We start from the raw sequence: 23754 nt of genomic DNA on the forward strand, positions 1-23754 counted from the left end.
TTTAAAAGGCCGAAGCACCCAGTGATACCAGGGAGTGCAACTAACGATGTGTCTGATACCAGATAATACTCCCTAATAGTAAAGGTACACACTCCTTTATCCAGAACCTTTGTAGACAGTGTGTTCTGAATTTTGGATTTTTCCGGATTTCAGAACAAAAGCCAGCTGCCCCAGATTTAAGCCCACCCAAATTGTCCTGTCGTATCCACCCCCTTCCAGTCGTACTGGCATCTCTCTCCCCCTCGCCCACCTGAGTCGTGCTGCCGTCTCGCTCCCCCCCGCACGAATTGCGCTGCCATCTCTCCTTAGTGGCGCTGCTGACTCTCTCTCTCTCCGCTGTACCAGCACCAGGAAAAAAAAAATGCCTATTCCTATAATCAACCAACTCGATCTTGCTAGATTGCTGTTTTGACATGACCTAACCAGGTTCACAATCTCCATTCTGTATTCTGATTCATCATTCCCGGTTTCTCAACAATGGTGGTGTCTTCAGCAAATTTCTACATCACTTTGGAACTCAACTTGGCTATGCAGTCTTAAGTGTGCAAGGAACAGAGCCTTGTCCCACTGTCCTCAAACACTGGGGGAAATCCATGTCCTTTTCAAATAATGGCTGTAATATCCTTTACGTCTGAGCTTCTTCACTGGGAAGATTTGTCCTCCTCAAAAGTTACTTGCTTAAGTCTTCAAGAACAGGAATTGAATTTCTGAACCTCTCATCCAGGGATGAGAGTGTCATTTACTCCAGGAGCAGCAGCCGATTCCTTGATTAACCTTGTCATCCCCTGGCAAGCTGACGCCAAATGTAGCAGCATCAGAAATCAAAACCAAATGGAGTTTAAACTGGAGACATCCTGCCCTGGGCAGCCCACTGAACAAAATGTTAACATAATACATTGCTCCCTCTAAAGCTGTTGGACACAGGCAAAGGGCAGTTCTGTGAGAGGCTTACACACACAGCAGCTGTAACACTGAATAAAAAGGGGTCTCATGTTACTAGAGTACTGTGGTATGGTTCTAGTCTGGTCACCCAGCCACAGGAAAGGGATCATTTCACTGGAGAAGGTGCAGAATGGATTCACGAGAATTGTTATCAGGACTGGTAGGCTTTAATCTTAAGGAGAGGCAGGATAGTCCATGATTTTTCTCACTGGAGCGTAGGAGGATAAAGGCAGATGTTATAGAAGTTTATAAAATCATGAGGGATATAGATATTTGGTGAATGGTCACAGATTTTTTCTCAGGGTGGGGGATCTAAAATTAGAGGGCAGAGGTTTAAGATGAGAGGAGAATGATTTAAAAGGGATTTGCACAGAGAGCGGTGGGTGTGTGGAATGAGCTGGCAGAGGAGGCAGTCAAGGTGGGGGCAATTGTAACATTTAGATCATATTTAGACAGGTACATGGATAGGACTGGTTTAGTGGGATATGAGCCAAATGTATGCAAATGGGATGAGCTTGGTAAGCAAGGGCAAATTGGGCCGTAGGGCTATAGAGTTGTGGAGTTCTACAGTTTTTGTGCTGTAGAACTCCATGACTCAATAAAACGATGCAAGATTTCAAATACTCTCGACTCTTACCACGAAGGTGAAAGGATCCGATGAGATCGCTCGATAGTCATCATTGCAGTCCACAACACAAACCTCCACGTAACCTTTGTCAGCCACCTGGGGCATCGCTTGCTCCATGTCACACACAATCCTGGATAAAGAGTTCATGGCAATTGTGATTGGTTTTCAGCCCAGCTCTCTCAATCAATGCACACCCTTCTTCCCAGCCATTCCCAATTACACTAGGTTTCCCTGTCAATAATTTAAGCTTCCCAGTGTCCTATGAGTACACTAGTCACCCAAGCAACAGGTGGTGAATGTTCTGTCCTTCAAGGTCTAGGGTGTGTACATGAAGGGAAGGGAGAATGATCCCATTGTCTTCATTCAGTGCTGACTTTAAACTTCCTGCATGGACAGTGGGAACAGATACAGAAGAAAGCTTCAACATTGTTCCTTGTACACTCTTAGGGCAGTGACAGAACACAGATAACAGTCAGGTTTCCCCAGGTGATACTCATCCCATCCTCATTGAACAAACAGGAGAGATACAGAGTAAAACTCCCTTTAAACCAATGGGACAATGTTGTTGCCTGTAGCGGGACACAGTTGGTGGAGTTCCAAAGACGTGGGTTCAATTCCGACAATTGGTCCTGTCTTTGTGGAATTTGCAACTCCTCCCACATCCCAATGACCTACGGGTCAGTAGGTTAACTGGTCACTGTAATTTACCCTAGTGTGTAGGGTTAGAGTTGAAAGAGAGTTGATGGGAATGTGAGGAGAATGTAATGGGATTAGGGTCGGATTATCTTGCTGATCAGTGAAGACTCAGTGGGGGAAGGGCCTGTTTCTATGCTGTGTCTCCCTGTGACTCTATCAACCATTTCCAATCCATTCATGTTCAAAGGTTCAGTTTTGCCCCCTCCCACTGCACTTACCCTCAGCATACCCCATCCGCCCTTTCCCACACCATCTCCCTGTCACCCCTGTCCACCAGCTCTCGTCACATACTGAAACAACTGTATGTGCACCCCATGCTCTGCCCTCTGCAACCAACTGCATCACAGGAACCTGCACCATCACTGTTTCTCCTGCAAACCCGGGTCTCACCACTCAGCATTGATTCACCGGGAATAACCAACCCTGCACTGGGATCAGAGAATTGTGGAAAATTCCCCATATATTTGTGGATTAAAAGAACTGAGGCTGACAGTAGGTTTATAAAATTATGAGAGACATCAATAAGGTGTATGGTCACAGACTTTTAACCCCTTTAATAGAGGAACCTAAAATGAGAAGGCATGGGTTTGAGGGGAAAGATACAACTTACCTCCCTGCAGCATTGGACACAAAGGGGGAACATTATAGAGGATTATGAAATCATAAGGTAAATAGTCATCGTCTTTTGGTAATGAGAGGAGAAATGTTTAAAACAGACCTGAGGAATACCTTCTTTACACAGAGGTGTGTGAAATGAGCTTCCAGAGAAAGGGGCATTTATAACATCCGCAAGATATTTAGACAGGAACATGAATAGGAAACTTTGAGAGAGATATGGGTCAAATGCAGGCATATGGGTCAAGTATGGGTAGATATTTTGGTTGGCACAGTCAAGTTGAGTCCACAATGTTTCTCCCTGGAATGTGGGAGGAGAAGGGGCGGGGGGTGCGGTGGGGGGAGACATTAGAGAGGCTTATAAAATCATGAGGGACATACTGTGCCTTCATAATGTTTGAGACAAAGACACTTTTTTCCTTTATTTGTCCCTATGCTCCACACTTTTAAATTTGTAATCAAACATTTCACATGTTATTAAAGTGCACATTTCAGATTTTATTCATTTATTTGTATACCTTTTGGTTGACCATGTAGAAATTACAACACTTTTTATAGATGGTCCCCTAATTTCAAGGCACAATAATGTTTGGGACGTTTGGCTTCACAGGCATTGTGAGTACTCAGGTATGCTTAATTGCTTCATCAATGCAGGTATAAGAGAGCTAGGCTTGCTTCTAAGCTTTCAATCACCTTTGGAGTCTGTAGTTGCCATTTTTCCACATGAGAACCAGAGTTGTGCCAATGAAAGTCAAAGAAGCCGTATGAGGCTGAGAAACGAGAATCGCCTAAATCTTAGGATAAGCAAAAGCAACAGTTTGGAGCATCATGAAGAAGAAAATGTACTGGTGAGCTCAGTAATTGCAAAAGGACTGGTATTCCAAGGAAGATCTCCACTGCTGGTGACAGAAGAATTCTCATCATAATGAAGAAAAATCCCGAAACATATGCCTCACAGATGAGAAACACTCTTCAGGAGGCAGGTGTGGATGTGTCAATGACGACCGTCCACAGAACACTTCATGAACAGAAACACAGCGGCTACCCTGCAAGATACAAACCATGGAAAGGTGGTATGCTTTGGATTTTGGGCAGTTCTTCACGTCTCCATCACTCTGTTACAGGTTAATCATGATCTCATCTGTCCACAAAACACTTTTTCAGAATTCTTCAGAATCTTTTAAATACATATTGGCAAACTGTAATCTGGCCATCCTTTCTGTGGCTAACTTGCATCATGCAGGGTAGCAGCTGTATTTCTTTTCATAAAGTCTTCTGTGGACAGTAGTCATTAACACATCCACACCTGCCTCCTGTGAAGTGTTTCTGATCTGTCGGACAAGCGTTTTGGATTTTTCTTCATTATGATGAGAATTCCTCTGTCATCAACAGTGGAGATCTTCCTTGGAATACTAGTCCCTTTGCAATGACTGAGCTCACCAGTACATTCTTTCTTCTTAATGATGTTCCAAACTGTTGACTTGGTCATCCTAAGGTTTGGTCAATGTCTCGTTCTTGTTTGCAGCCTAATAATGGCTTCTTTGACTTTCAATGGCACAATGGGCATCATAGTTAGCTCAAAGCCTTTCCAGTGCCAACAATCAGGACCGGACCAGGGTAAGAATCCTGCGCTGTCTGTAAGGAGTTTGTACATTCTCCCTGTGTCTGCGGAGGTTTTCTCCAGGGGCTTCTGTTTCCTCCCACCGTTCAAAACATACTGGGGGTGTAGGTTAATGGGGTGTAAACTAGGCGCATGGATTTGTGGGCTGAAATGGCCTGTTACTGTGCTGTATGTCTAAATTAAAAAATTTAACCCTGGTCCTTGTATTGAAAAATGGTAACCGCAGAGGTAATGAAAAGTTTGGAAACAAGCAAACTCTCTTATACCTGCACCAATGAAGCAATTAAGCATGCCTGAGTACTCACAAACACCTGTGAAGCCAAATGTCCCAAACATTATGGTGCCCTGAAATGAAGGGACTATGTACAAAAAGTGCTGTATTTCTACCTGGTCAAACCAAACTGTTTATAAATAAATCCTTTAAATAAAATCTGGAATGAGCACTTTAATCACACATGAAATGTTTGATTGCAAATTTATAACTCTGAATCACAGGGGCAAATAAAGGAAAAAAGTGTCTGTCCCAAACATTATGAAGGGCACTGTAGATAACGTAGTCTTGTTTCTGGTGTAGGGGAATTTAAAAGTAGAGGCCATAGATTTAAGGCAAGAGGGGAAAGTTTTACCTCAGACCTAAGGGGCACATTACCACACAGAGGCTGGTAGGTATATGAAATGAGCTGCCAATGGAAGCTGTAGAGGCAGGGACAATTGCAACATTCAAAGGACATCTAGATAGGTATGTGGAATGGAAATGTTTAGAGGGATATGAGCTGAATGCAGGTAACCTTGGTTGGCATGGACAAGTTGGGGCAAAGAGCCTGCTTCCCTGCTGTCAAACTCCCTGTAAATCCAAACACTTACTGCTCAGCGCTGATGTACTCCTCTGGGATGGGATTGCAGCGGACTCTTCCCACGTGCACCCCATATCGAATTTCGGAGAAGGTCAAGCCCAGGTTCACGCCGGTGATGGTGAGCCTCGTTCCTCCTTCCTTTGGTCCCGTCTCTGGCACCAGCTGCAAGTGGGCAAAGGGTCAATCATCCTGCTCAGTCAGCCCACGGTCATTAGTGAGCACTCTATCCCCCAAAGCCTAACTTTCCTCTCTCCGCAGAAGGGGTTCCTGTAAGCAGGAGGCCAGATGTTTCTAGGAACCCCAAGGGTTTGGTTTTCCATCAAGTCATGGATTGGGATACCAAAATCAACAGTCTGAGCATTCCTGCAAAGGATCCATCAGGAGATACACTAGGCAAGCAGAACAGACTGTGTAGCACTGAGAATATGATTCAATGGTACTGCAGCCTAGATTGGCCGAATGGAAGGTTGTGCTTCTACATCTTATGGTTGTACCTGTGTGGTACCAAGTAAGAATCACAGTGCATCTTATTGTATATGACAATACATTCAAATTGACACTGATTAATACCTGTAAATTACCCATGATGCATATGCTTGGAGAATTGCAATGTCAGAGGATTTGAAATGAAATGAGGATAGTGTAATGCCTGGGCTGTGGGCTGAATGGGCTGCTGGACTGAGGCTTTGGTCACACTGAACTCTGGCTGAAGCTTCATGCAAAAGGCATGGTCTGGACTGCAATACAACAGATCCCAGCCCTGGTGCAGTAACCTACTGAGCAGAAACTAGTCCCTCAGCCTTACAGCAGTCTCCTCCAACACATCCATCAGCTCCTTCACTTGAATGAGCTCACTGACCTTCACCAAGAAAATAAGCGTCTTTCTTCCTTATTTTAATTAATATTAATGATTTTAATTCTCTTATCTATTAAATGTACTTTTAGAGGAATGCATTATTCTTAATATTTTATTCCTAGTTTTCATTATTTAAATAGTTTCTGATTGTTTCTAAATGACTACACTTATCAGAGGCAGTAGGAATCAGGGAAAGGTTTGTGAGCTGCCAGACATTCAGTGGTGGTTATCTGGGGTTGGGGACCTCGCTGTCTGCCACTGGAGACTGACACTTCCCCAAAGCAGCAGCAAGAGCGAGCTTAGTGGGATGCTAGGAGCTGAGAGACCTGGAAGGTGACTGTGGCAATGGGCATCTGAGAACAGAAAGTGCAAGAGTCCAACGTGATCTGGACCATTATCCTTGTACCAATTTCCAATTCGCAGGCCATGTGTGTGAAAGTTTATTGTCATATACATAAGGACAATGTACAGATGCACTAAAATTCTGACCTGCTTCAGCCAAACCTACAGGCACATAGGATATCAAGGGGCATGGGAAGAAGGCAGGGAGTGGGGCTGAGTTGGAGAATGGATCAGCTCATGATGAAATGGTGGAGTGGTCTCAATGGGCTGAATGGCCCACTTCTGCTCCTATATTTCATGGTCTTATGAACACACCGACTACAATATTATACATTAAATTATCACAATATGCCGAGACAGAGAAAGAGTTAATAAATATAAAATAATAAATATTCACATTTGTAGTTAGTGCAACAAAAAAAAAATGATGTTTCATTAGTCCAGACTGATCTTTTGGTTGACATTTCTGGTTAGAGTAGTACAGGGAAGTTCAAGAGCCTGATAGTTTTTCTTGAACCGAGAAGTGTCAAACATCTGTGCCTTCTGCCTGAAGGGAGCAGTGAGAAGAGTTTGTGGCCAGGTTGATGGGGATCCTTATGATGCTGGCTGCCTTTTTTAGGCAGCGCCTCATATAGATGTAATTGATTCATTCATTTTAAAAGGGTATCTAAGTGTCAATGGCAATGCCTGTGTTCAATATCCATCCCTAATCAGCCTAAAAGTGGGCAGGCCATTTAAGAGTCAACTTCCAACAGTGGGTTTGGTGTCAAGTACAGGCCAGAGAAGGTAAGGACAGGAGACTTCCGCTTCCGAAGATCACCAGTGGTTGCTGCAATAATCCACCAATCATTGCTAGTCTGTCATTTTTCCTCAATGACAGATTTTAATTGCATATTTCTGAATTTAAATTCTGAAGCTGCTATATTTGAGATCTGAACTCATTTCTCTGGATTATTGGCCTGGTATTTCAACCACTGTAACCACACACTCATCAAGGCATGTGTCCTTTTGCCAAAAATTCTCAGCATATGGGATGCATCATCTCCCCCATCCCCTTGGCTCATTTCCCAAGACATCAATGCAACTAGCATTAACTTGCGCATCACACAATAAGAATCGCACTCCTCCAGTGGTGTGTCAAAAGCTAGCTGATGTGTACATCATTGACAGTTTTATGAAATTGAAATGAGATCTGCAAATGAGTAGGACTGGCGGAAATCCTCTACATTCATGATGAAGGTTGAAAGCTGCTTCACTCACTGTCAGTATCAAGCTCACCAGTGTAGCTTGCAAATCATTTTTTCCCCAAGTTAAAGGATTATGTGCCGCAAGTCTGTTGTTTCTCTGGGAGATGTGCAAGGATTGCATGTCCTGTTGGGAACGTTGAGGGGTTAGCGGAGTGAAGGGGGGAAGGAATGTGGTCAGGTGGGGAGGGATCTAGGAGGGCAAGTTGTTGACATTCCAACTCTGGGTGAAAACCATAATAAACAGGGTCAGTGCTGGAAGACAGAAATAAAAAAAAGAAAAAGCTGTAAACCTTCAGCAGGTCAGGCAGCATCTGTGCAAAGAGGAAGAGATGGAGAAGGTGGTGATGAAGATGAAGGAGGAGATGGAGAAGGGGGTAGAAGCAATGGAGCCAGAGAGAGAGTTGAAGAAGGAGAATAGAGAGATGGAGGAGATGGAAGTGGAGGAGATGGAAGTGGAGGAGATAGAAGTGGAGGTGATGGACGTGGAGGAGATGGAAGTGGAGGAGATGGAAGTGGAGGAGATGGAAGTGGAGGAGATGGAAGTGGAGGAGATAGAAGTGGAGGTGATGGACGTGGAGGAGATGGAAGTGGAGGAGATGGAAGTGGAGGAGATGGAAGTGGAGGAGATGGAAGTGGAGGAGATGGAAGTGGAGGAGACGGAAGTGGAGATTGTAAGGAGGAGATGGAAGTGGAGATTGTAAGGAGGAGGAGATGCAGATTGAGAAGATAAAGATAGAGAAGGAGATGGAGGAGAAAGCGATGATGATTTGACAATGTGGACTACTACAGTCCAACTAATGGACATACATCTTCTACCTCCGGATGCATCAGCCAATCAGTTTGCCAGGGTCCATGCCTGGGATCCACGGGCAGACGGGCCCATCACTCTCACAACCAATCCCTCATTGCTCTTCTCGACAGGCCATCTGCCTCGATACTGAAATACCATGGTTACCGAGATGCTTGGCAACGCGATTCATTAAACCAAATTATCCGTAATGTAAAGACAGGTGTAACTTGACAAAACAAATATTATGACTGATGAGGAGCTGTAACGGCCTTGTAATAACAATAATAGTGTAATTATGAGCAATTTCACATCACTTCTCATACCAAGTATTCATATGACATAAAACTGCAGCTTGTGAGTCATTGAGCTGCAGAGTACAAGCCCAAACAAGTGATCCTTCACTGAAACATTCCTCCTAAAGGCTCAGTTCAGAGATAGTGGGGCATGCCCAGGTGCGATGAACAAAGGTAGGGCACACAGAACCCACAATGCACACCTGAGGAAGGATAGATTGGCAGCTGGGCCATCCCCCATTACAATGAGGACCAGGAGTATCGGCAACAGGAGTCTGGTGCCTCCTGATATGAAGGGAGGAACAGAGAAACCATGGGAGAAAGGGAGAGGAGAGAGTGCACAGAAAATACAGATTGGGAGGAAACTGTTGGGGGGGGTGAAGGTAGGAGAGAGGAGAGAGAGAAGAAAATCAGGAGAATGAGAGAGAGAGAGAGAGAGAGAGAGAGAGAGAGAGAGAGAGAGAGAGTCTAGAGAAGTGAGGGAGAGAGAACATAAAAGATCAGGAGACAGAGAGAGGAAAGGAAAAAGATTCAGAGGAGAGAGAGTATGTAATGAATGAGCTCAAAAGAGAGACAAAGACAGAGAAAGAGGAGGAGAGAGCACATGGGAAAGTGAAATCAGAGGAAAGTGAAATCAGAGGGGAGAATTCAGTAGGAAGGGAGAAAAGGAAAGAAACTGCCATTGATCTTGATCCTTGACATGGATTTGGGAGGGAAAAGGAGCTGTCCAGAGCCCCGTCCATGTAGGTGGATGTGCTGAGCTGATGGAAAGGCCTACCTTCGTGATTCGGGGATTGGTGCATCTGCTGTTGCCGCTGCTTTGGTGCATCCAGTGGCTCCCTGGCACCTGGCAGTCCGAATGAAGCATGCACCTCTTCTCCAACACGCACCAGCCACACGCAAACTTCGGATCGGCCTTCAGACACAGTCCGCAGCTCTCCCGGAGGGCGGTGCACTTGTATAGGTGAGCTGGGGGGAGGGAAGCGGGCAACAGGAAGTGATGGTTAGTGAACAGCCCCGAAGAGACAGAGGTCCAAGTAGGCTCAGCAGCTCCTCACATCCCTCTCTACCTGAAAGCCCACCTCCACATCCCAAGAACCTAACTAATTCTTACATCCCATGCTTCTGTCCTGCCTCAACTGCCTTTTCCACACCAGCCCCTCCCCCCTAACTTCTTGCCACATGTCCCCTCTTTCCATCCCTTCATACACACCTCTTCCTGTTATACACAACCCCCTTCTGGCACTGCCATTTCCAACATCCATTGCTTTACTTTGGGTCACCAAATTCTCGCCCGCATATCTCCTGTGCAAAGTGACTGTAATGCAATAGGTCTCAAAGCTTCTACCCATAGGCTGTGAGATTAATGTAACCTTGGGTTTCTTGTAAACAAAACCAACTAAATAATTTATACATATTTATTTGATACCATATTTTATGTATACAGTATATGTGATTTTTATGTGTTGTGTATTGTGTGCACCATGGTCCAGAGAATCGCTGTTTTGTCTGGTGCTTCAATAATAAACTTGAACTTTAATTTCAAAAACATTGGTCAGACCTAATTGGATTCATGACTGGTCACCACACTGTTATGAAGGATGTAGTTGTACAAGATCAGACAAAAAAAAAAACAACCCGCTGTAGGAACTCTGCAGGTCAAGTGGCGTCCATGGGAAAAAAGGAACGGTTGACGTTAGGAGTTAAGAGCCTGTCCTGCAGCCTCTTCATCAGGGAGATGAAAGGTTCTAGTCTGAAATGTCACTCATTTTCTCTCTCTCCCATTGACCCAGGGTTGTTTTTAACTCCAGATTCTAGCATCTGTCGGAGGTCTCTCTGTGTCTCCAGACTCAACAGTATGTTATCTAGAAATGAACCTTTAAGATATGACGAGAGATGGAGGCTGGGGCGGGGGTGGGGGGAGGAATACATGATCGAAGGGTACAAAATTATGAAGGAGACAGATAAAGCAGTTCTGAAACAAAGAAAATTAAATTAAATGTATTTACCACACAGTAAAAGCTGATTCTGGCAATTGAAACCCTTGCTGCCAATCCCTATGTTTTGGAACATGAGAGGAAACCGGAGCAACCCACACAGTTCACAGGGAGAACGTACAAACTCCTCATAGACATTGGTGGATTCAAACCAGTGTTTCTGGCGCTGTAACAGCATTGTGATAACTGCTACGCTAAACATGCTGCCCCAAAGGCAGAGGCATCTAAAACTGGGGGCTTCTTTTAGGATAAGCTTTAAAAGCACACAGAAATGCTCAAAGAACTTAGCCAGTCTCACAGCGACCGTAGGAGGTAAAGGTATATTATTGACGTTTTGGGCCTGAGCCCTTCTTTGAGGAATAAGCAAAGAACAAGAAGGCATCAGAATAAAGACAACCAGAGGGGAAGGAGTGCAGGCAAACAAAAGGTGTTAATTGGATGTGATAAGAGGAGAGATGAGAATTAATTTGGACTCTGTGAAAGGAGACAGAGGGAAAAGGGGAGGAGAGAGTGACAGACAAAGCTGGGGGGGAAAGGCGATGGAGAAGAAGCGGGGGAGAGGGTGGGGGTTAATGGAAACCAGAGTAGTCGATTTTCACACCATCTGGTTGGAGGGTGCCCAGATGGAACAAGGGGTGTTCCTCCAATTTGCAGGTGGCCTCAGTCTGGCAGTGCAGGAGACCATGGACGCACGTCTCAGCAAGGGAATGGGATGAGGAACTGAAATGGGTGACCACTGGGAGATGCATGCTATTGTGGCAAACAGAGCTGAGGTTCTCAACAAAGTGATCTGAAGGATAAGTTGTGACAGGTTTAGAGAGGGGGTCTAAGGAAGAATGAGGATGGTTAGCATCCAGAACACAATGCCTGAAGGAGTAGTGGAGGGAATGACACTCAAAAATTAAAAAAACTATCTAGAAGGACGCTTGAATCGCCAAGGCATAGAAGGCAATGAGGGCATGTCGTTAAAAGAATTTGTTTAGGTGGTACTAAGTGGCTAGCAGAGACAAGGTGTGGTCAAGGGCCTGCTGTTTTGCTACCTGATTCTGACCACAGAGCAAAAGCTAGGAAATGTGGGTTAAACCAAGTTGATGTTTTAGCTAGCATGAACACGATCGGAAGAGTGGCCTCCTTCTGCATTCTCCGATCCAATGGCGATGAGCTCACCAGCACTGTCTGTGAAGACATCTTGTGGGGTAATGAGACAGGAAAGGAGTCAAAGACAGCTCACCCCGACAGAAAGCAAATTATTCTCACAAGAACCTGACATGCCAGTTAATTCAATTCTGTCCATGGCATGATTAAAAAGTGCCATCAACCAATGTTTTAATTACATAAACATTCCCAGAAACAATGGAATCGACTGTAGATCCGTCACAGGCTAATTGGAGGCCAGATGCTTCCTTTGAGTCCCAGAGGTACAAGTCTAGTTGCTGGCTTCATTGGATGAGGTAAAGGCTCACCTCACAGGCCTCTGCAGAAAGTTTTCCTCTGGTCCAACAATCACATTTGTCTCTCCAAGAAGATTCAGCTACCTGTGCAACCAAACAGGGCACGGGGAAAGGTAGTGGGAAAGTTGTCAATCCAATTCCTCCAACACTTCCTCAATGCATCAGCTGCTCCATGCAGAAGCCACACAATTTACAATCCAGTGTAATGACGGATAATTCCAGAAAGGCTTTTGATGTTTGAGAGTCCTGGAGTGGGGTCGGTGTTTCCTCATTTCTCCAACTGATGAAATTTTTTTTTATAAGAAAGAAAATACCTTCTTTGTCTGATAACAGGAATCATGGTCTCAGAACAAGGGAGTGAAGCCGTTAACCTTTGAGTACATTCAAGGCCAATAGATTTTTTGAATATTAAGGGATCAAGAGAGGTGGAGTTGTAAGAAAGCGGTGCTTGTGAAAAGAGTGTCAAAGGAACGAGAAACAAAGAAGAGCCTACTCTTGCTTGAGTGATATCTTAATGATGGATTCCTGGAGATCCCACTGTGGATTGCCTCAGTCTCACTCACACAATGACTGGCCAGCACTCCACCTCTGTGGGTAGCAGACTCTTCATAAGCAAACTGCAAGGTGCTTGGCCGCCAGGATCTGGATCTGTCATGGCTCAAGTTTTGTGGGATTGGGATGTTCCCCCAGAGGCTTGCCACAGAACCATACTCCAGACCTGAGGGAATGCTGCACTGCCAACAGTGCCGTACTTTGGATAGAATGTTACACCAGAGTCTGTTCACTCTCATAGGTGAAAGTTTAAAAAGTTCCAGGCTTTGAGGAGCACGGAGTTCTCATTGATCTGAGAATTGAGCAGAAACTGAGTAGCCTGAGATGAAATTCAAGGTGGGGTGGGGGTGGATCTTATGGAAATGCATACAAATCATGAAAGGAATAGATAAGATAGAAACAGGGAGGTTGTTTCCACTGGGAAGTGAAGAACTAGGGGTTGTGGACTTGGGAGGTTGAATTAGGACAGAGATAAGGAGGAACTGGTTCTTCCAGAGAGTAGTGAATCTGTGGAAATCTCTGTCTAAGATGAGGCTAGCTTTTTGAATGTATTTATAGGTGAATTTTTGAAGGGGAATGAAGGATTACAGCCATAGAACTCCACAGCACAGAAGCATGCCCTTCAGCCCATCTGGTCCATGCTGTTCTGGTTATGGGGAACAGTTGATTTGGTGGAGGTGAGTCTAAGGCTAGGTCAGCCATGATTCTGTTGATTAGCAGAACAGGCTTGATAAACCAGACGGCCATGTTCCAAAAATATGTATCCTAGATTTTTTTTTGCGTCTCCCACGCTGAGACACGGATATTCATAAAGTACTGAGAAATATTGGTCTCTTCTTTGGCTTGGCTTCGCGGACGAAGATTTATGGAGGGGGTATTGGTAAAGGGACATGAAAAGTGCAAAAAAATGCAAGTTTTCTTCTCCTCTCAATTTTGTGACAAGCCCAATGTCTGCCCACTGGAGATGGACCCTATCAATGCCACACCACACTTTGGTGAGGATGTTGAAAAGATGCACCTGTCTGTCATCCTTCACCTCTCCCTGGCCAACCTCATTGGCCCTGCTCCTACACCTCTCATCCCCTCCTTATCATAGCAGCTCTCCCTTCCACTCTCAATCTTGATGAAGGGCTCTGTTCCGTTTATTTTCATCTGATTATACAAATATAACCCAACGAAACAGCGTCCTCCAGTCCTTGGTTCAAAAATGTGCAGACACACAACCAGACATAACATACATACAGACAAACAATACATATGCAGGACAAGTATTTCATCTATACAAATAAATAAAAAGAAATATTGTTTCATGAATATCAGAGACTTGGGTGGTTAGTGTGATCAGTTCCTTTGGTCATTCAGCATTCTTACTGCCTGTGGGAAGAAGCTGATCCTCAGCCTGGTGGTGCTGCCTTTGATACTTCTGTATCTCTTCCCCAATGGGAGCAGCTGAAAGATACAGTGTGCAGGGTGGAAGGGGTCCTCAATGATTTTGCGCATCCTCTTCAGATAACGTTCCCGGTAGATCACGCCAATGGGGGGGCAGGGGGGAAGGGGAGAGAGATTCCTAGTGATCCTCTCTGCCACTCTTATGGTCCTGTTGATTGACCTGTGATCCATTTCTCTGCAGCAACTGTACCACACTGTGATGCAGTCGCCCAGGATGCTCTCAATAGAGCTCCTGCAGAAGGTTGATATAATGGTGGCCGGTAGTCTTGCCCGCTTCAGTTTTCTTAGGAAGTATAGTCACTCTTCCGCCTTCCTGATAAGTGAGGACATTTTGAGTGACCATGATAGGTCATTTGTTAAAGTGAACTCCAAGGAACTTGGTGCTCTCCACACTCTCTACTACAGTCCTCTTGAAGTCCATGACCATTTCCTTTGTCTTGTCCACCTTGAGACTCAGGTTGCTACTCTTGCACCATTTCCCGAGATTTTCCACCTCTTCTCTGCAGTGCGACTCATCGTTGTTGCTGATGAGGCCGACTACTGTTGTGTCAACTGTAAACTTATGACACTGTTGGAGCTGGATCCAGCGATGCAGTCATGGGTCAGTAGCATGAACAGGAGCAGGCTGAGCACACAGCCCTGAGGTGCGCCAGTACTCAGCATGACAGTGCTCGATGTTCTGCTACCAATCCAGACAGAGTGTGGTCTTTCCATTAGGAAGCCCAGGATCCAGTTACAGAGAAGGGTGTTTGAGGACAGATTCTCTACCAGCCTCTGGGGAATGATCGTGTTAAACGCAGAGGTGAAGTCAATGAACAGCAGCCTGGCGGATGAGTGGCGCATCAACCATGACTCAAATGTTGGAGCTGACTCAATGGGTTGAATGGCCTGGCTCTGCTGCTAGATTTATGGTATCTGAACTGCAACATTCACCATTTTTTGACCCGATGAGTTCACCAGCAGACTGAGTGCTGCACCATGTTTAGATTGCAGCAAATTCACTGAGCGCTTTCCAAGGTGCTGGACAGCCCACATTTGGAAGATTGTGAGCATTTTTAGGCCCCACATCAAAGGAAGGATGGGCTGGATTTGCTGAGGATCCTGAGGAGGTTTACAAGAGTGATCCCAGGGATGAGAGGGTTAACATATGAGAAGATGGCCCTGGACCAGTAATCTCTGGAGTTTCGAAGGATGAAGGGAAAATCGCACTGAAACCTACCAAACATTGTAAAGGCTGGATAGTGTAGATGTAGAGAAGATGTTTCCAGAAGTGGGAGAGCCTAGCACCAGAGGGAACACCCTCAAGATAAAATGGCATCCCTTTAGAACAGATATGTTTTTTTTTAACAAAGCCACAAAGTATTCCAGGAAATTATCACCATTTTCCTGGAACACATGCTGTGTAAAAAGGGCAGATTGGGAATGAGGATGCCATTCCCTTCCGATATTTTATCTCTTAGACACCTAGTAAATTTTCCAGAACACTTGCAGTTTAAAGTTAGCTGCAGGCATTCCATGCACAATGGGCAAATGAATTGCATGCATCGATGACGTGCGTGGCAAGTCCTGATCGCTTAATTACCTCATTTCCGTTATGCTGCCTAAACTCGTGTAAGGAGATGGAGATTTTGAGTTTTGGTCGTTTGTGGCAAGATGTCAAACATTCTTCAAACCGGTAAAAATCACACAAATTCCATTTAAAAAAAACATAAGAGATGAGGAGAAATTTCTTCAGCCAGAGGGTGTTGAATTTGTTGCGATAGATGACTGTGAAGGCCAAGTCACTGGGTAGATTTAAAACAGATTCCTGATTAGTAAGATTATGGGGTTTGAAAGAAAAAATACATCAGCCTGAAAATTCAAATGGTGAAACCGACTCGATGAGTTGATTGGCCTGATTCTTCTTCCTAGACCTTATGGTCGTAATGCCGATGCAGTCACGAGCAAACCTTATTTTTCTTTGGTGAAAGTTAATTAATCCATTGTTTGGAAAGAATTCAGACTGAAGATGGAGGAAATGGACGGTGTACTTCCCGTCCAGTGATGTCCGCGGACCACTCCGTGAGAACGTCAAGAGAACTTTGGCCCAGATAGTTCTGAATGAAGGGGGGAAACAAAATCTTCTGTTTGAAGTGTCTCAAGTGGCTGCCCAAAGCAAAAACACACAAATTAAGTGCTGGCATGCATGTGATCAGATAATTCTGCATACCAACCAGGAGAGGCATCTCTGTCCATATCCCTGTTGGTTTTCATAAGGACATTTCAACAGAGGAAGCAAAGATCACAGAGTTTGGAACAACCCATGCCTTCATGGATTCTCCTACTCTCATTACTTGGTGTGATGGGGTGGGGGTGGGGGGGCTAGTTGCTGACATAACCTGCACAGGGGGTTCAGGGAGCCACGCCATGGCACAGAGAGAAGTGCTGCTACCTCACAGCTCAAAACACGAGTTTAAACATGAACCTGGGGGGAGTTTGCACCTCATTACGCAAAGGGTTTCCTCCCGCATGCCAAAGAGGTGCAGGTGGGATTATTTAATTTTAATTTAATGTAGAGATATAGCACAGTAACAGACCTTTCTGGCCCATGATCCCACATTACCCAAATGCACCCATGTGACCAATCAACCTCTACCAGCCCTGGATGTCTTTGGAGGGTGGGAGGAAACACACACAGGTCACAGTGAGAATGTACAAACTCTTTACAGACAGTGACGGATTTGAATTCAGGTCCCTGATGATGTAATAGCGTTGGGCTAACTGCTGCACTAACCATGTCACCAACAAATCGAGTGAAAAGAATCAACAGGGGAATAGTTAGAGAGAGTAAGTACAGAAAAGTAGGGAGAGAGAGAAAGAGAGTGGGGCTGAAGGCATTGCTCCAGTGAGCACTAGCATGGACCCCATGGGCTGAATAAACTCTGGATAAGATTCCAGAGATAGGCAGCAAGCTGCATTGGCTTGAGGAACTTGCTTCATAGCTTCAGGAATGTTGGTTGGTTGTTGACACCACAAGGTTGGCAAAGTAACCCAGCAGAGGTCACTGCGAGACCACAATCCCAATCCCCACCAACTGGCCCCTCCTGGGATGTCCTCTGGTGGTCTACAAACAAAACACTATTTCTGAAGCACTCAATTTTCCCCCCCTTCAAGTAGCAAACTCCGTCGACTATGTGTGCACAGAAAGATCCCGCAAAAAAATACAAGGAATTGTCATTCCTAGTTAAATATTTGACAGGGCGAAGGTTAACCTATCTGTTCACCGTCACAAACTTTGGAAGCCACTGGTTTAGAAGGATTGGAATGTTGAATTTAAATGCTTATTATCACGCATACCGAAATACAGTGAACAGCTTTCTTTATATGCATGATATCCAGGAAAGTCAACCTCTACATCGAACGTACAACTTCTGCACAGCAGGTGGTGGAAGAATCAAAGCAAAAGTTCAGGGAGTAGCGTGACATGAAACAAAGGTGTGGACCATGGTTGGAAAGAGAAAAATACAGTTAAGTAGTACAAGGCACCATATTTAATTCCTTTGAGGTCCATTCATAACAACAGGAAAGAAATGGCCCTTGAAGCTGGAGCTTGATTGCTTTCGAATTCGTGCATCTTCTGCCTGATTGGAGGTGGGGGAGAAGAGAGTGTGACTGGGACTAAAATATTGGGAGCTTTCCCGAGGCAGCAGGAGGTGGATATAAAGTGGGATCCATGTAGGTCTGTCACACTTGAAAGACACAAAGGTATTGGAAAGGGCATAGAAGAGATTTAAGAGAATGATTCCTTTGTTTATAGCTGCCAGTTGGGTCCACGGAACCTGCAGTTTTCTCCTTGGATGACACTGCAAGGAGATTTGACAGAGGAATCGTGAAGATCACAGGCCTTCTGCTCCCATTGCTGCAAGGGTCACAGACCAGGGATAGGAAGAAGCCAATTCATTAATAAAAAAAAGAACCAAAAGCAAGATGAAGAAATGGATAATGTTCGCAGTAAAAGGATGGGGCTGAGTATGGACTGACAGAGAAGTGGAAAAATCTGAATCGTGATGTGCCACAGAGAGCTGAGGATGTCAATACAAGGGCTTCAGAGAGAAGGTGAGGGAGTGGGACTGACTTGGTTGCTCTTCCCAGGTGCTGGCCTCATTCTGGGCTGAATCTATTCTTTGTGATTGGGGAATCTTTCAGCCTTCTGGTTAAGATGCCACGATTTTGGATTAAAATCCCAGCCACAAGTAGCAATTCCTTGTTTTTTCTGGCCAACCCTTCTTGTTCACAAACATCAAGAAGGCATCAATGTTATAAAAGACCCCCATCACCCTGGTCACAACCTCTCTTCCGGCAGAAGCCCAAGGTCCAGCACGTCAAAGTTTAAGGTTTATTTCCAACACCCATCAGTCTCCTGAACCTCCCTATACAACCATAATCCTAACCATGCACTATTCAAGGATCTCCAAATGATCTGCCTGCACCTTGAAAAGTCATGAACTGCAACAATTAATATTTATTTATCTAGAGGGGTATAGATAAAGTAAATGCAAGCAAGCTTTCTCTACTGAGGTCAGGTGAGACAAGAACCATAGAACATGGGTTAAGGATTGAAATGTTAAATGGAACATTCAGGGAACTTATTCACGTAGAGCGTGGAATGAGCTGCCAGGTGAAGTGGCGAATCTGGGCTCAATTTATTGGTACATGGATGAGAGGGGCATGGAGGGCAATGGTCAAGCTGCAGGTCAATGGGACTAGGTAGAATGGTAGTTTGTCACAGATTAGGTGGGCCGAAGGACTGTTCTATGCTGTAGTGTTCGATGCTTCTCTCCTTTTACATTTATTATGTCTTTTTCTGACTTGGCATGTTGTGGTAACTTAATCCATACTATTGCCATTTGTGTATCTTATGTACCTGCTTGGCAGCTCCAAGTAAAAATGTTGGTACCTCTGTGCATAACAAACATTCATTGAAGCCTAGCTTTCATTACTAGGGGATGGGACCCAGTTGAGCTGCGCCAGGCAGTCAGAACATTTCCCCTTTAAATTGCTCAGGGAATGGGGTACTGGGGAAGATGAAGACCCAGTCTGAGAGCAAGAATGCCAACTCCAGCTGCTCACGACCAGCTGGCACTCTACCAGGTGTCAGTGTTGTGACAAGTGAAGTGTGTTACCCACCGTGGAACAAATCTGCTTGCAACCCCTCCTGTCCTTGGCAACTGTCTCAGGAATTCAAAAAGAGATGGGAATCTTGTGGAGAATCTGTGGAAAGATTTAAAGGGGACCCAAGAGTTTCACACAGAGCATGATGGGACTAAGGAACAAGCTGCCAGATGAAGCAGAAGAGGCAGGGACAATTGCCATATTTAAATAATATTTGGATAGGTTTGTTGGTAGATTAAGACAGATAAAGCCGTGGACCCCTTAATCGGGTCTTGGGATTTTGGCTGTTAGGGTGGCAACAATATGAGGGTTCTATTCCCTTTTTCAGTCGTACCTTTAATGTTGGCCGGGTTGTCAATGACAAAGTCCCCATTCCACACAACAGAAAGGTCCACAGGAAGATCGCTGATGTCATTTCCTTCATAGGCATACTGCAGGAGAGAAACACAATGGTTTAGGAATGGAGGTCAAGAACTGAGATTGCTTTGTGTACACAAATTATGGAATCTTTATACCTTACAGCGCCATACAAGTTAACTGAACCTATGTGCCCAAAGTTCCTCAGAATTAATGTTATTTCTATCTGATTCAGGCCAACATCAAGGCTTCAGAAATCACAATTTAATATCATTGCTGGATGTGGGGTTTTGCTGTGAACATTTGATGGGCTAAATGGTCTCCTTTGTGCAAGCATTACAAGACTATCTCTGCATGATACCATTGGGCCTGCCATTCCTGTACGAGCAGTAGTCTGAAGTTCCCTGCCATATATTTCTGAACAGGAGTCATGTGAGGAGCTGCAAGGGCTGGAATCTGGAGCAACAGCTCACAGGATATTTGCCAGAGGAGCTCAACTGGCTGAGCAGTGTCACTGACAGAGAAAGTCTTGACTTGGGTAATTTGCCACAGAAATAAATGATGTCCATTTAAAATGTGCTCCCTGTCTATCTTTCCTCTTTCCGGTTCACATGCCTATATCCTATTTCACACCAAGGTTTAATTTTAACGTTTATTGTCATGGACATTATACAACACCCTTCCTGAAGAGGATCCTTAGCAACCACTGCTTGTCTCCTGTTGAGCCTCCAAAGCCTTGTAACCCACGATGGAAGTGAGACCGAGACAGGCGGAGGAGACCTCCTATGTCTCAGCTTCAGGCTTTAATAGAGTTCAAAAGTGATTTGCACAAGTAAAGTAGGGATGGAGGATGGGAGAAGTGGAGTAGAGAGAATTTTAAATTACATTTCTTCTGAAATGAGCCTTGAAAATCAGATTGAGGAGTGAAAAGGACTTACTTTGCACATTATTTATTACTGAATATTTTTTTTCTGTTTTGAACAGTTTACATTTCTTTCTTTGTTTACATTGGTCTCATTTTTATAAGCATCTTTTTCTTGAGTACAGTTTATAGTTACCATTAAGTAGAAATTCTGCTTGGTCTGCAGGAAAAGGAATCTCAGGATTGTATGTGATGTCATGTACAGAATGTACTGTGACAATAAATTGACCTATGATAATTAAAAGAGACTTTCTAAATCATTGCATTGGGCTTATCTCTCTCTCATGTTCTCCAGTCAATTAACAGACAAGTCCATCCGTATAATGGGGTCATAGTGCACTGAAGTAGACCCTTCAGCCCATTATAGCCATGCTGACCTTAAAGACCCAAATACCCTGTGCCTGCATTATTTATGTGTCCTTTGATGCCCTGCCTATTTAAGTGTCTGAATGAACGTGACAATTTTCTCCTGAAATAAAGGGGATTATGATGGACCACTTCAAGCTGAACACAAAAATAATTTCAGATTTTCTGTATCACATAGGAACTTAGAAAAACATTACATTACCTTTTGTTGAATTTAGCATATTTAATCTTAATTTTCTTAGACATGCATCACCATAGGAGGCCCTTTTGGCCTATGAGCCCTTACTTCCCAATTACTCCCAATTGACCTACAACCGTGGTATGCTTTGAAGAGTGGGGGGAGGAAACTGGAGCACTCAGAGGAAACACAAAGATATGGGAAGAACGTACAAACTCCTTACAGTTCCGGATTCATACCCCAGTCAATGGTGGTATAACAGTGTTGTGCCACCCTTATTGCACAATGAGGTTGACACATGGCATTAGTTCAACTGACGTAAAAATGCTTTCCTGCTGATTTCCGTTTGTTCTCAGCATCTGATGCCTCTGGTGTCAGTGTCCAACAATAGTTGGCCGGCAATGATGGATTCCAGTTGCCCTGATACCACTTTTCCATGGTCACAACATGAGCAGTTATACTGGACCCTACATGGTCCAGGTTGATTGCACATGTTGCATAACAAATGTGAGGAACCCAGGGTTTATCTTGGTCACCAATTTTATAACCAAAGTAGAGCTCTCAGTTTTTAATAAGTGTAGTCATGCTGCCTCTCTGAGCTTTAACGTAGACTCCTCACAAATGTAACAGAATGCATCTCAGTTGCTGTGTGACATTGACAAAACATTTCTGTGGTATTAAATCTTCCTGAAGACAATTAATAAAATACATCCAAAATCTTCGTTGTCCATTGATATCTCTTAAATGTCACAAATGCATCCAACTTCCTCACCTCCTCTGGCAGCAAGTTCCACATACCAACTACTCTCTGGGGGGAAAATTTCCCAACATCATCTTTAAAATTTCCTCCTCACCTTCAACTTATGCTCTCTTGTTTTCAATTTTTTTTATATATGAGCCCAAGTTGCCCAAATACACCCATATGTCCAAATTAAGCTAATAAATAGTACATATTTGGAGGGTGGGAGGAAACCGGAGTAGCTGGAAGAAACCCATGCGGACATGGGGAGAACGTAAAAACTGCTTACAGACAGTGGCGGATTTGAACCTGGGTTGCGGATGCTGTGGTAGCCCCTACACTATTCCTATCTTGGAAAAAAGATTCTATCTACCCTTTCTCTGCCCCTTGTAATTTTATACACCTTATCCTTTTACATACTTCCATATAACTTTGAGGGAATATAAAACCACAAGACATAAGTTAAAGGTGAAAGGAGGAAGATTTAACAAGGATCTGAGGGACACCTTCTTCAGAAAGTGATGGGTATGTGGTACGAGCTGGGAGAGATGGGTATAATGACATTTAAATGACATTTAGAGAGGGACATGGATGGGAAAAATTTAGGGGATTATGGTCCAAATGCAGGCAGATGGGACCAACTTGGGTGGACAATTTTGTTGGCATGGACAAGTTGGGCTGAAGACGCTATTTCTGTCCTGCAAAATTCTTGGGACAGTGATGATCAGGTCACCCTTTCAGCCTCCTTGGCTCCAGCAAAAATAAATTCTGCTGATTCAATGTCTCCCCATAACTAAAGCTCAATCTAGGGAACCCCCCTGGTGAATCTCCTCCACACTCTCCAGTGCAACCACATTCTTCTTGTGGAGTTATGACCACATCTGTACACTATACGCCAAATCTGGTCTAACCAGTGTCTTTTGAAGCTGCCGTATAACATCCCAACCAAGGAAGACAAATATGTCACCTTCAGTATCCTATCTCTCTGTGTTGTACTTCCAGAGATCCATGGACTTGAACCCCATTGTCCCTCCCATTCACGATGCTTTGGAAAGACAAACTTGAAGAGGAGCACATGGTTAATGGCAGGATTCTTTATAGCGAGTGATGCACTATCAATTAACTTCAAAGACAAGAAGTTGTCAGAATGTTAGGATTTTAATTGGGGTTATTATTATTTTTATTAGGGATTTATTAGGGGTTTCCCAGGGGAAGAGTCACTGGTACAGAGGTGGGCCAGCCATAGATACAGAGATGGTAACCCACAGTGAGGAAGGCCATAGGGACTTTGGGCAGCAGACGGATGCACCGAAAGATCTCACTATGATGAAAGTGATTGGCTAACTCGTGGATATGCTGCAGTTTAGCTTCACTAGGACATGATGGGAATAAGTTGGCTGATCATCTACATAACAATGTCAGCCTCAATACTCGGCTCAGCTCCAACCCGTGGACGTAGCCATATAAATGCCTCTGGTCTCTAAGAAGTCTGAGATGCGGCGTATCATCAAATATTCTCTCAAACTTCTACAGGTGTTCTATGGAAAGTATTCTGACAAGTCTGTGCATTGGTTGTAGAGGGTCCACAGTGTGTAGAGGAACATTTGACATGGTCCATGGGTGGGAAGAGGTTGGAAAGCACTGTTTTATACAATTGCATTAAAGACATCCTTGCCTGTGCTCAAACTTCTTGCAATGCACTTGCTGT

General features: G+C 44.3%; 1 protein-coding gene across 5 annotated transcripts in view; it reads right to left on the reverse strand.

Moving 5' to 3' along the window:
• The window catches only part of LOC138763359 (plexin-A1-like), a 339669-nt gene that overhangs the window by 84457 nt on the left and 231458 nt on the right, over nt 1–23754 (reverse strand). For all 5 annotated transcript variants that reach the window (XM_069937350.1, XM_069937352.1, XM_069937351.1 and 2 more), the window contains 4 exons: nt 19819–19915; nt 9663–9853; nt 5367–5518; nt 1580–1700 (listed from right to left, as the gene is read on the reverse strand). In XM_069937350.1, the coding sequence (XP_069793451.1) occupies nt 1580–1700; nt 5367–5518; nt 9663–9853; nt 19819–19915 (561 nt within the window). The remainder of the gene's footprint in view (nt 1–1579; nt 1701–5366; nt 5519–9662; nt 9854–19818; nt 19916–23754) is intronic.

Source organism: Narcine bancroftii, chromosome 5 (assembly GCF_036971445.1).
Source record: "Narcine bancroftii isolate sNarBan1 chromosome 5, sNarBan1.hap1, whole genome shotgun sequence".
Lineage (NCBI taxonomy): Eukaryota > Metazoa > Chordata > Chondrichthyes > Torpediniformes > Narcinidae > Narcine > Narcine bancroftii.